The following is a 12,004-nucleotide window of genomic DNA, read 5'->3' as shown; positions in this document are numbered from 1 at the left end:
TTGCCTTTTTGAGTCTGAATTTTTTATTCCAATCCCCCTCGTCAACTGTTTTCTCCATTGGAGAATAATGAATCCTTCTCCACACAGCAGGTGCAGCAAGTTTCTGAAGAATGGAGTGCCACTGCTCCTTTGCAAATCATTGAATAAATCTATTCATTTGAGAAGAGACAATATGCATTAGTCCACATTGTATCTTTCCTTACTAGTCATAAATATTCTCACCACATCTTGTTGTATTATTTTTTATCCTTTTCATCTTTTTATGCACACCCTACTGTTACTGCCATACTTCATTAACTTAGATAAATCAGTTAAGTGTTTTTCCAACTCTATCCACTGTTGAATGTCAGTATGTCTCAACCCACACCAAGCATATGAATGACTTCCTGCTAGAAGACGCCACTTATGCTCTGAGACAGCTAATAAAAAAAGCTTTAGTAGGACTTTTGTAGACTTAAAAAGCTGCATTGAATGAAGCTGCTTATCTAACATCTGACTTTCTGAACATACTGAGGATACAATTTATCACAAAATCTATTTTTTTTACTTGCACAAACATCTGGGATATTATCTAAATGTTACTGTAACTGAAGGATGCAACTCATGGAAGTCTGTCCTTTTATACCAAGTAGGCAACATAGTTAATACCATAGATTTGCCTATGATAGATTCCTCATCTAGAAGTAATACAAAAAAAGTTTTCAAATTCTCAAACCCTCATTATTTCCATGTTTACATAAAATGACAGATTCTCAGTGAGGAACCCACACAATACACAAAGGTTTCTTTGTCCACAGGAAAGAAAATCAACTTGCAAAGACACACCAACACATTGTGAATTGATCCTGCAGCCTGTTTAGAATAAACACCAAACCTTATTGAACTCTTAAAGTGAGAAGCATAGTTTTTATCACATCAAACTGAGCTTTGTATTAGCATAAAACAGGAGGGAATCTGTATTTATTTTTATTTTTACATGTAGATTCTAGTAATTAGAGTATTCTCTGCTATGCTGGCTGCTGACTTAAGTAGCATGCTTGCAGGCTAGGCTTGCAGAAACTTTGCATGTCAAGAAGTTATGCCTGGAATTGCGGAGGAGTAAGGTGGATGCCTACACAACTGGGTCTCGTTGTTGAAGGTTTAAAGCTACTGAAAGTCACTCAGGTACCTGGAAGGCAGCTGTGTAACAGTCTTTGCCAAGTACAAAGTCCAACCCTCACACCGCATGTTGTTAATACACTATATTTATACTTAATGTACTGTGTGGCATCCTGGAGACCTTCAAAATGAGCAGAAATGTAACTGAAATAATGGGCAGCTGTTGTTAAGGAGGTAGAGCAGTTGTCTTTCAGTCGGAAAGTTAGTGGTTTGATCATCAACTTTCACAGTTTTCATTACAAAGTGTCCTTGGACAAGACACTGAACTCCAGATCATCCCCCAGTGCTTATCTTACATGTGAGTAATTTTGGATAACAACATAAGCTACATGAATATGACATGAAATCCAAATGTGGGATAATATAATAATAAATGATGTTTATGCGAATTATTCTTGGTGTATAATTTAATTGTACTGGTTCATGTATAGCCTATAGCTTTTAAAACGAGACATGGTTTACTTGTAATAACTAACTTATTAATCATGGACTTATTTTTCATTTTATTTTTGCATTTTTTTCATGTTCTTCTTTTATCTGCATCAAGATGCGCGATTTTACAATGTTTGTTATGTTTATATGTTAATGTGTATCTATGTATTTTTTGTATTTTCTTTTCTCTCTCTCTCTGCTGGGGTTTTTAGCCTGGTAAAATGTTTGCAAAAGAGAACCAGTTCTCAAACATTTCACCTGGTAAAACACAGTTTAAAGAAATGAAATAAACTCATAAATGGTCATTTCAGGGGTGTGTTCAAGAGAGAAATTTGAACACTTGCATGCATTTTTACACAATAAATCTAAGCTTTACAAATAACTATGCATATTATATTTTTGTTGCCTCAAAAAAGTTTTAAAAACTTGAGTTGACTGGAATGACTTCAGTTTGTAGAGCCTAAATTAACTCAAGAAGTTTACTGTAAATACATAAGAAAATCGATTAATTAGATCTGTGTAAATACGAAACAATTTCTCACAAAATCTTGTTTTTATTTTAAATACACAATGATTTCAAGTTTTCCTTTCTTAAATTAAATTAAATTAAATTAAATTAAATTAAATTAAATTAAATTAAATTAAATTAAATTAAATTAGTACAGAAAGTGGATGGATGGATGCTCCTGGAATCTTACAGTTGTACTTTTGGAGGCAGAGAACATCGAGGGTAAGATACATTTTTTGCATTTTATTCCTCCCAAATGACTTCAGTGTGTTTCATTATAACAGTGAGAAACCATAAACAAAAAATTAAACTGAAAGAGAGATCATTTTAGTTTTTATGATTGGAAAATGGGCATGACATTATTGTTGATATCAAATTCTTTTATTTATTTTTCAAGCAAGAGTTTACAGCATTATTTTGTTTGTTTTATATAATAGCTTCTAATTATATAATAGCTTCTAAACATTGAGAGATTGAGCCAAATGTCAACAATACATGAAAAGATACAAAATGGAAATATCATGCACCTACTAATTGGGGGACGCTTTCATTTAGGTTTGAGTTAATCATCTATTATACAAAAAAAAAAAAAAAAAAAAGGTTTCTCTTTGCTGTTCTTCAAAGTATACTTTTAATAATCTTTAAATATAAATGCAAAAAAGGAAATGTAAATTCAGCCTCTGAATATAAAGTCATATGCATTAGAAATGGATAATTTGCATCATAATTATTTGATCTGATTTGCACCTGGTGGTTAATTTACCTGTGTGCCAAAGTGCAGTGAGCTGAATGTGAAGCAGCATTTCAGCTCTGCATTTACATTATTCTTAAGTTCTTTGCTTGGAGACGCTGAATACTTACTACTTTCATTATTATAACTTTCCAGAAACCTGCCAAAATGTCTTGAGAATGAAACATTCCTTTTCTAGCAGGTTTGTTGGTTGACAAAAATGTCTCTGGGATCACAATTTGGCGGATTTGTAGCAGCGGCGGTGTTTACGTGGCAGGTAGTGTAAAGTGAGCGATGCTCTTCATCCAGGTTGTTGGTTAAGACTGACTCTGAGTCACAAGGGGATAAGTAGTTTAGGAAGTGGGAGTGAGGGGTTTCCTGTGAATGACTGAGGCCAGAGGGGAGATGAAGGTGGCCTCAGCACTCCCCTTCCTGTCTCGGTAGAATGGGGGAAAATAAAACACATTGCTGGGCCATTTATTTCCACAGCACCATTAGGTCGTGACATAAAGGCACACAGTAACGCATGCATACGCAAAGACCTTAAAAAAAAGCACATACACACAAGCTAACTTAACTTCCCCCACTTAGCTCCACATTTCTCATCCAACCCCACCAATGAAAACCAATACCTGGAGTCCATATAGATTTCCTTTATCAAACAGTAACAAAGTGCAGACACTACATTAATCTTTGTGTATGACAGTAGTATTGACTCAGGCCCTATGAGCCAAGAGGGGAGTGTATTAGATGGTGCCAAGGACAGATTGACTATCAAGCTCTTACCCATTCTGCATTGCAGCAGGATCATATGTTAACGCCATGCCAGTCTGAAAGAGAGAAGCAAAAAAAAAAAATTAAAATAAATGCAGGATTAATCATAAACACATTAAATGACACTAACAATCAGCAGCCAAAGAAAAAAAATTACACCTTAAAACAAGCTTTCATTGTTAATCTTGCTTTTCCATTATAGGAAATTATTCATATTATTATTTAAAGTATTGGAGAAGTGGTTTTCCATTTTTTTAAATGATCTTTTTTTTAATCTTACTGCCTAACTCACTGCCTGCAGACTCCAGCTTCAAACTTGGCGTGTAAGCATAAGGAAGACATTAAACTTCTCATATAACTCCCCAAACTCCCAAGTGACTATTACATTACATCTTATTGACAGATGCACATAAAAACAAATATGAAAAGTAACTTAAAATCCTGTCACTATCAACCACTTGTGCTCATTTTATGAGCTCACAACCTTTCATGTCTACCCTGCATGTCCCTGACAAGAGCTGTCGATATATTCCAGTGTCACAAAGACAATTTGCTGTACGTTTATTGTACTTGGGGAATAACACGACTTAAATCCTGATTCTTTTTGTGCAAACTAAATTAAATCAAACTTAAATCAACTCATTTGAAATTGGAAAAACTGACAAGTGACTAAGCCAATGTGGGACAGAGTTCAGTCAATAGGACAAGTAAATTAGTATTGAAGAAGCTCATTTTCTATTTCAATCACGCATGATCATGTTTTTATGAATGAAGGGAAATGAAGAAATGGCCTTTAGAGAGAGAAGGAGTAAGGGGAAAACTGAGGTCCTTGTCTTATGATGGCGTGTGTGTGTGTGTGTGTCTGTGTGAGGCCCTCCAAGAGTCCAGGGGAGAAACCTGTGCGCCGCAATACTTCATCTGCATTCCTGAAGGTTCTCTCCCGGAGGAAAGCTAATCCGATTTCTTTTAACGGGAAGCTGCTGAGGATGGCAGATTTCATCAGAACACACACATACACACTTTTCTTGTCCTTCCTCTCTCTCTCTCTCTCACTTTGCTCTGCCTCCTTCTTCAAAATCTTGCATTTTCTTTTCTTTCTTCATCTCTCACTCCCCTCATCTCTCAATCTACTCTCCTCCCCATCATTCTGTCCCCCCTTTGCCCTTGTTCCTCCAGAGACTACCTACACATGCAGTTGAGGGAATGGTGGCCCAGAGGAGCAGAAGGATCAGTGAGCCTGGACCAAACCCCTGAGAATGAGCAAAAACAGAGGATCTACATCGGATGAATACACCCTCGCTGGTGCAAGGGATGTGTGGACACAGGTGTGTGTGGTGTACATTTTTACTTTATTTGTGTAATTTCCTTCAGCGCCTGCATTACAAGTATCCCGTTCTATGAATCAACTTATGCAGGTCTTTGTGTAAGAGGTTGTAGCCTCTATTCACAAATGTGAGATCAAGAGAGTCTTGATCTCAGCGTGCACGAGCTGCGTGCTAATAGCCGCTGCAGACATGGCCAGCTGTTTGGTGAGGCTGAAAACTCCCCTTAGTGCTGCCCTTACTTCCATGTGCTGATGAATTCCACAGCAAAGAAGCTCCTGACCAGGGACCCTGCATAGCCAATGACTGATTACTGATGCAGTCAGCTTCTGGCTCTGTCACAAGGAGAGGAAATGAAAAGACACAGACTGACTGTGCATGTTCCTGAGCTTGATCCAAGAATGGAAAAAAAAAAAAAAAAAATGACATAATACCATTCAGACCCCTTGAAAAATGCTTGGCCCTGACTTGACTTGCAGAGGTGTTAAAGCTAATTATCTTCACTTTCCAAACTTCCTCCACTTCTGCAGCAAATACAACAGAATTTTAACAGATATTTCTCCAAGGAGATTCAGAATTTTTGATGAAACATTAAGTATAGAGTGCAGTACAGTTGATGTTCCTTGTGGTCGATTGTTAATCTGGCAATTTGTGAAGAATTATTTTGCATTAACAGTCTTTCAACTGGACTCTTGGCTTCACAGGATGAATTTAGACTTACTTCAACATAACAAAGTCATATTTAATAATTTCCTTAAAGCAACTTTTTCTGAGGCGTGAATGTGTGTCTGCATGAGGAAATTCAAATATACGCTATTTTTCGCTGTACGGTTCTCAGTCAGGAAACCCAAACTGAGCTATCGTCTATCCATCCCCCGTTGCATTTTTTGCCTTCTATACACAAATTTTCTACTTTTTTCCTGCCTTGTGGCCACACACACACACACACACACACATATCTGTCAGGCTTTCACACAGAGTGAAAAGTAGGATGTTTTCTGTTTTTTCTCTCTTTCTTTTTCATCTATACTCATTCCCCAAGAGTAGGTGCTTGAGAAGTGTGACTTTGAAAGTTTTTTTTTTTTTTCCTGTGTGTCGTGGTGAAAGAGAGAGTGGAAATAAGGGGAAGGGTGGGGATGAGCACCCATGGTGCCTGTGTGCACATGTGTCTGAATGCATGTGTGGTGCTAAACAACAACAACAAAAAAAGAAGTAACTAATATATTTGTCAGCATGAGACAGTGAGAGATAGCACTTTCCAGACTCCCACTTTGGGTAGTTTACAAGAAAATCTGTCATATATTTCTCAATCCTCGCCACCAGCCACCCTGCAGCACTCAAACCTTTGCAACTCCTGACTGATCATGCAATGTGTTCCCTCTCTGTTTCTCTCTCTCAGTCTCAGTGAGTCACTTGCTCTTTCTCTCTCCATATGTTGCTGTGGGCTCTGGGAAGACTTCAAACACAGTGAGACAAAGTGAAAGAGAAAGAGACTGCAAGAGGAAAAGAGCACTTAAAGACAGAACAAGAGGAGGAGTGAGGGAAAGCAAAAGATCGCAGGAAGCGTGAGATATACTGTAGAAGCCGACACGTAGAAAGCGATTAATGGATGGTGTGGGCTGTTTCTCTCCTTCATCTGCATGCCAGAGGGGGCGAAGTGAGAAATGTCCTCAGTTCTGATAACCGAATAACATGTGATGCCTATCTCCCATCTCTCCTGCCCACAGCTGATCAATGACCACAGGGAAGCACACACACTTGCAGGACATACAATACTTATCAAGGGCTTTTGTGTTGTTGTGTAAAATTATGCAGAGTGCATTGCAGCCTGAATGCTGTCAGGTCAGCTAGACGATGTCTGAAGGTGATGTGACTCTGTGACCAGATGTGTGCCAGGTGCTAATGTAGTCTGCACTTGCAGATGTCAATCTGTGCATAATGTATAACAATGAATGTTTAAATTAGATCTATTGTGTGGCCTGTTACCATTAATAACACACACTGAGGCAAAACAGGACTTGATACCAACATTTCTTTCTTCTGTGTTTCACCTACATGAGTGATGCATTTTATTGCTCATCTTTGTTTGCTTTTAAAAACATTGTTAACAATTAAGATAATTGATAGAGTTTCTAAAAGGACAGATATGGTTTATTATGATAATTGTATCAACATAGAAAGTCATTTTATTATTCTCAGCTATTTTTTGACCAAAGTTCAAAGTTGAATTACTTTAATAATAGATTTCGGCATTGAGCCTAAATCTGCTAAGCTAACTTCCTCAGTAAAGGGATTTTGGGGCTCCGTTGGAGGGAATTAGCTTTGTATAACCTAAATCTTATGATCAATTTAAAAATGATGAAATTAAACCAAAGCTCACTGAGTCTAAGCTCAAGCCCTCAACATGATATCTTTAGAAATTTAAGCCATGATTGCAGTGGGTCCTTAACGAGTTATCACTGGTGATCCAATTACAGCTTTAAGGGAAGGTGTGAACGGACCCAGGATGTGTTGATGATGTAGTTGAATGGGATTTCATCGGTAGCTGACCCAGATATCATATGTCCACTTTCTTTAAGTATGTAAATTTTCCTGTGTCACGCTGAAGGAAAATCTACTCACCTGTACCACATGTCTGAGAAATCCAATAATGCATTTGAGAATGTTCTGTACAATGTCACCTGCATGGCTGTCATTAGATAATTGTTTTCCATAAGGCTGATTGATTTTGCTGCTGTAATTATTTAAGTAGCTGATGGTCAGGTTGCAGGTTAATTTAGTCTTTGCAAATGGAATTCATGAATGTATTTGCAGAAGTGATATTAGGTGACAAAATACTAGCTCTTCTTGTGACCCCCTTTAGGGTAGCTTTTAGCTTTAATTTTCCCACTAGTAAAGAGTCTGATTCTTCAAACTGAGGGCACGCTGCTGTTGTCTCCTGCAGGTAAGACACTGATGACTCATAATTACTTCATACAACCCCACCTAACAAACTAAAAAGCCCTTGAAGTAGAGCCAGATCCTAAAATCACTTTTTAGGTCAAATGTTTGAAACTAAAACAACCCCCTACTGTTAAAACCTCTTTAGTCTGAGTCAGATCTAATTTTGGAAACCCATATTAATAAATAAAGCTCACTAGGGCATGTTCAGCTTCACACACACACACGCAACCTTGAATTCAAGCAGTTAAACCACGACTTCTAAGTCGTGTTGTCAAGTTTTAACATTTTAACAGAGTAATGTGGGAGGGAGGCCACCTGAAAGAGAGATAGCAATGAAGAAGATAATAGGAAATATTTTAAATTGGTTAACAAATATCTGCACACAAACCTTTGACTTAAGTTTTAAAACATGTTCACTACAGTACTGATTGGACAGACTTAAGCTACAAGCTAGCTAGCAACAGATGCAACAACTATGTCTGTAAAAGTGGGGCTGTGTGTTTTTGTTCAGCTCAGCTTTTGGCTGAACTCTCCAGAAACTCTGCGTGTGTTTTATTTCTTTTCGGCCCTTCTTTCAATCTCCCTCTAGTCCATGTGTGTTTATGAAATCTCACGATACACACATACACTCAAGATGAAACTCGACATAGGTTTGTTTGCAGCCAAACCTGAGGTAAATTCCATTTTAATAACTTTCTGACAGAACGTGCAATCGTCATATGAATCTTCTCAAAGTTCACCTGACACTGAACTTTGTTTCATGATGAAGAAGCTGAAATTCACATGTGTAGCACACCCAACACACTACATTCATAATAATAGTGGCACCACTGTCCTTTGGAAAGACAACATTGAAATCATTATGGATCAATCTTATAACACTCACACTTTGAATATGTGCTGAGATGTATGAAAGATATAACCATGAATGAATTTAACTGTTAATTAATGTAGTAATTAATATACTAGACAATTAAGAAAAGATCTCTGAGATAAGTTGATTCTAATGGGTAATGTTTAGGAGATATATTAATGGCTAGCAGATGGGAACTTGTGTCACTACTACCAATCATTACAACAATATAACCATAAAATATGAAAAGAAGTTTTGTTCTTGTTAGGGGTTGACTAAAGCAACACACACACCTGACTGGACTGCATTGGTACCCAACAGTAGTGATTTACCCAAAATCACTGGGTTCCTTCTGGGGTGACTGGAAGGTTATTGGCCAGTCAGGTCACTGTCAGCCTGCCTCTTGTCACATGTTGGCATTTCTTTCCTTTCCTCTCTCCATTTTGGTATCCAAGGGACAGAAGATCGGGACTGCTGTCACAATATGGTGTAGCAAAAAAAAAAAAAAAAAAAGGCAAATACTCACAAGCGCAATTAAAAAAAAAAAAAAAACTGGCATTGGTTGAATGAACCAGAAAATTAAATGGTGAATATTAATAAACGTATGCCGGTTGTAGAGTGTAGAGTGAAACCGTATAAAATACTTTAGTTAATTTGTTGCAACATAACAAACACACATGAACGAAGGCGACTAAAATAAGATGCATTTGGGTCTGAGTTGGGACCTGGCCATGAAGTCTGTTGATCAATAAAATCCCAAACCACAGCTTTATTGGTGCATCTTTTTCTGCTTGTTTGTCCGAACAGATTCACTACACATGCAGCGTTCAGATTTTTGACTGGCACTGCATGCTGTTTATATGCAGCAAAAGAATCCCATCCAAAGGAAGCTTCTAAACAATCACACTCATTTGTATGCAGCCAACCGATTTTACATCAAGTCACTTGAGGTGTTAGGGCTGCTGAACATGTGATGCACACACTCCCATACAGAATTCATGCTGTACCTCATCCACCACCAGCACACCCACACAAACACACAGAGCGCGTGTGTTTTCTGAAGGACAAACATTTCATCTCTCTTGGTCTCCCCTACCTTGCCGTTTCAGCATTACTGTCAGCCTCACTGAAGGTGCGTGGTGGGTGGATGTATTTGTGTGTGTGTATTCCCTCTCATCTATAAAGTCCAGTCTGAAGTACTCCTCTCCATGTCTCCTCTGTGTGTCCTTTCCAGTATGGCTGTTTGGCAGCCTGTGAGGAGACTTTAACCTTGTTTCCACATGTTATCATTCTGCAACCAGTTTCAAGTTTCCTGCATCCTGATGTATGGTAGAAATATTCTGTTCAGTGGGGCATTTGGCTTGAGATGCAATTTACGTGACAGTTCATGTACATCCAGGGGCAGTTTGATTAATATCTAGGGTATTTTTCCCCTTTCTTTTTTTTCTTTTTACCAGTCCCATACCTTAGAGTGAATACAAATGACAGGCAGTAATGGTTTACATAAATGCCAGATGTTGCAGCCAACCTCTCTTGGGTGCTTGTGAGAAGGGTGGGGCCCGTTCTTAGAAATACCATTACCTCATAGGTAAACACCTTGTTCAGAACGTTATCATACCAAATGAAAAAGAGCTAAAAGAGGCATATTGTGCTAATATTTAGTCTCATCATTATACGTTTTCTGAAAAATGCAAGCAAGCATTTTGGATCAAAGGAATGCAATACGTCAATGAAAATTGGGAGTACGTGCATTCGAAAGTGTGTTACTGCAGCAATGATTTCTCTTATAAGTTAGAGAGAGAGAAACTACTAAGAAGCACATTTTTTTATGCATTTCTTTCCATTTACTAACAAACTGTTTATGGCAGATTTTGGTTAATGTGCTGTAAATCTTCTTAACTGAAGTAACAATTCTAGTTTATTGTAAACTAGATATTTTTTTACTCTAAATCAATATATATACATACATACACATGTACATATATTTAAATACAGTCTGTATGTACAATGAAAACACTGAATACACTGAACTTTAAAACTTTAATCGAAATAAGACATACATGACTTGTCTTAAAAAGACCTGGAGTAAGACCTACAACAAATAATGTTGTGATGACAGTGAAACTGATCCATCAGCCTCACGGATGAGAAAGTATTTTTTGAGGGGCTGCCTAATGAGCCCTCCAATACACTCTCTTTTCTACTCTTTAGTACATATATATTTTACATATCTATTTATTTGCGGGCATTGTCACTGTTGAACATGCATGTGGATAGGGGCATACACCAAAATCTGAGACCCATCAGAATCTGTGACCACGGGGGAGCGATAGTGTAACACCAGCACACCCCTGCCCACGTGCACGTTCAACTTCACTTGAAGGGGCAACAGAGAAATGTACAAGTGAAGTCTTGAGAACTTGTATTTAAGTCTGAGTTCATTATAATGCAGGTACACATTCTGATGGCTATCAGAAATTGTGACCTAGATCACCGCTCTTATAGTCTGGACTCTTCTAATATAATATCCGATATTGCGGACGGCTGTGAGAGAACGAGGGGTGCTTCATAACAGGAGCAGGACAAACCCAAATAAGCAACTACACTCAGAAAAAAACAAGCCCAAAAATCCACAACTGACAATATTTGCAAGAGACTTAACAGAAAAAAAGCCCAAAGTTGCTGAAACAGGGAGATTTAGCAACTCTTTTGCCTTTCTCTGGCGCAGACATCTTTATCCCTGCTTTGTTTGATCTAGCTGGCAGTTTACCGCCACACCGGGCACCTCACACACAGATTGGCTGAGTGCATCACGTGAGATGGCTTACCTCACATGCAATTGGTCAGCGTGTTTCCTGACCACTACCGTGAAGACTGCAAAAGTTGCGGCAGTTAAAGTAAAAGAACCCCATCAGATTTTATTTTTTAACTCCGGGTTAATATGGGACAGATTCTGGGTCCGGATCCGGGCCGTGGTCCGCTTGTTAGTGACCTCTGCTTTAAATATTTATTCTCCAAGTACGTGACGGTTTATTGTTTACCTTGGTGGTACTTGGGAAATATCATTATCACAAGGCCCATTCATTGTTATTTCCTGCAACTCACTGGTCATGATGACATAACAGCATGACCCAAGCATGAAGCTCATGTGATAACAGCAATGCGTCTCTTCCCTTAAGCTATTGTTTGATTACTGTGAAGGATTAAATGGAATAAAAACAGTTGGAGGACAGCTAGAGGAAGATCAAGGAAGCTCCTCAGAGATTGTTCTTGAACAGAAATAT

The 12,004-nt window shown here is 38.1% G+C and overlaps 1 protein-coding gene across 5 annotated transcripts in view; it reads right to left on the bottom strand.

Annotated features, from left to right (window-relative positions):
• rbms3 (RNA binding motif, single stranded interacting protein) overlaps window positions 1-12,004 on the bottom strand; it is a 306,045-nt gene that overhangs the window by 28,776 nt on the left and 265,265 nt on the right. For all 5 annotated transcript variants that reach the window (XM_042011495.1, XM_042011491.1, XM_042011493.1 and 2 more), the window contains one exon: window positions 3,615-3,658. In XM_042011495.1, coding sequence (XP_041867429.1) covers window positions 3,615-3,658 — 44 coding nt within the window. The remainder of the gene's footprint in view (window positions 1-3,614; window positions 3,659-12,004) is intronic.

Source organism: Melanotaenia boesemani, chromosome 17 (genome assembly GCF_017639745.1).
Source record: "Melanotaenia boesemani isolate fMelBoe1 chromosome 17, fMelBoe1.pri, whole genome shotgun sequence".
NCBI classification, from domain to species: Eukaryota; Metazoa; Chordata; class Actinopteri; order Atheriniformes; family Melanotaeniidae; genus Melanotaenia; species Melanotaenia boesemani.
The sequence above is the reverse complement of the archived record's forward strand: the minus strand, read 5'-3'. Positions and strand labels throughout refer to the sequence as shown.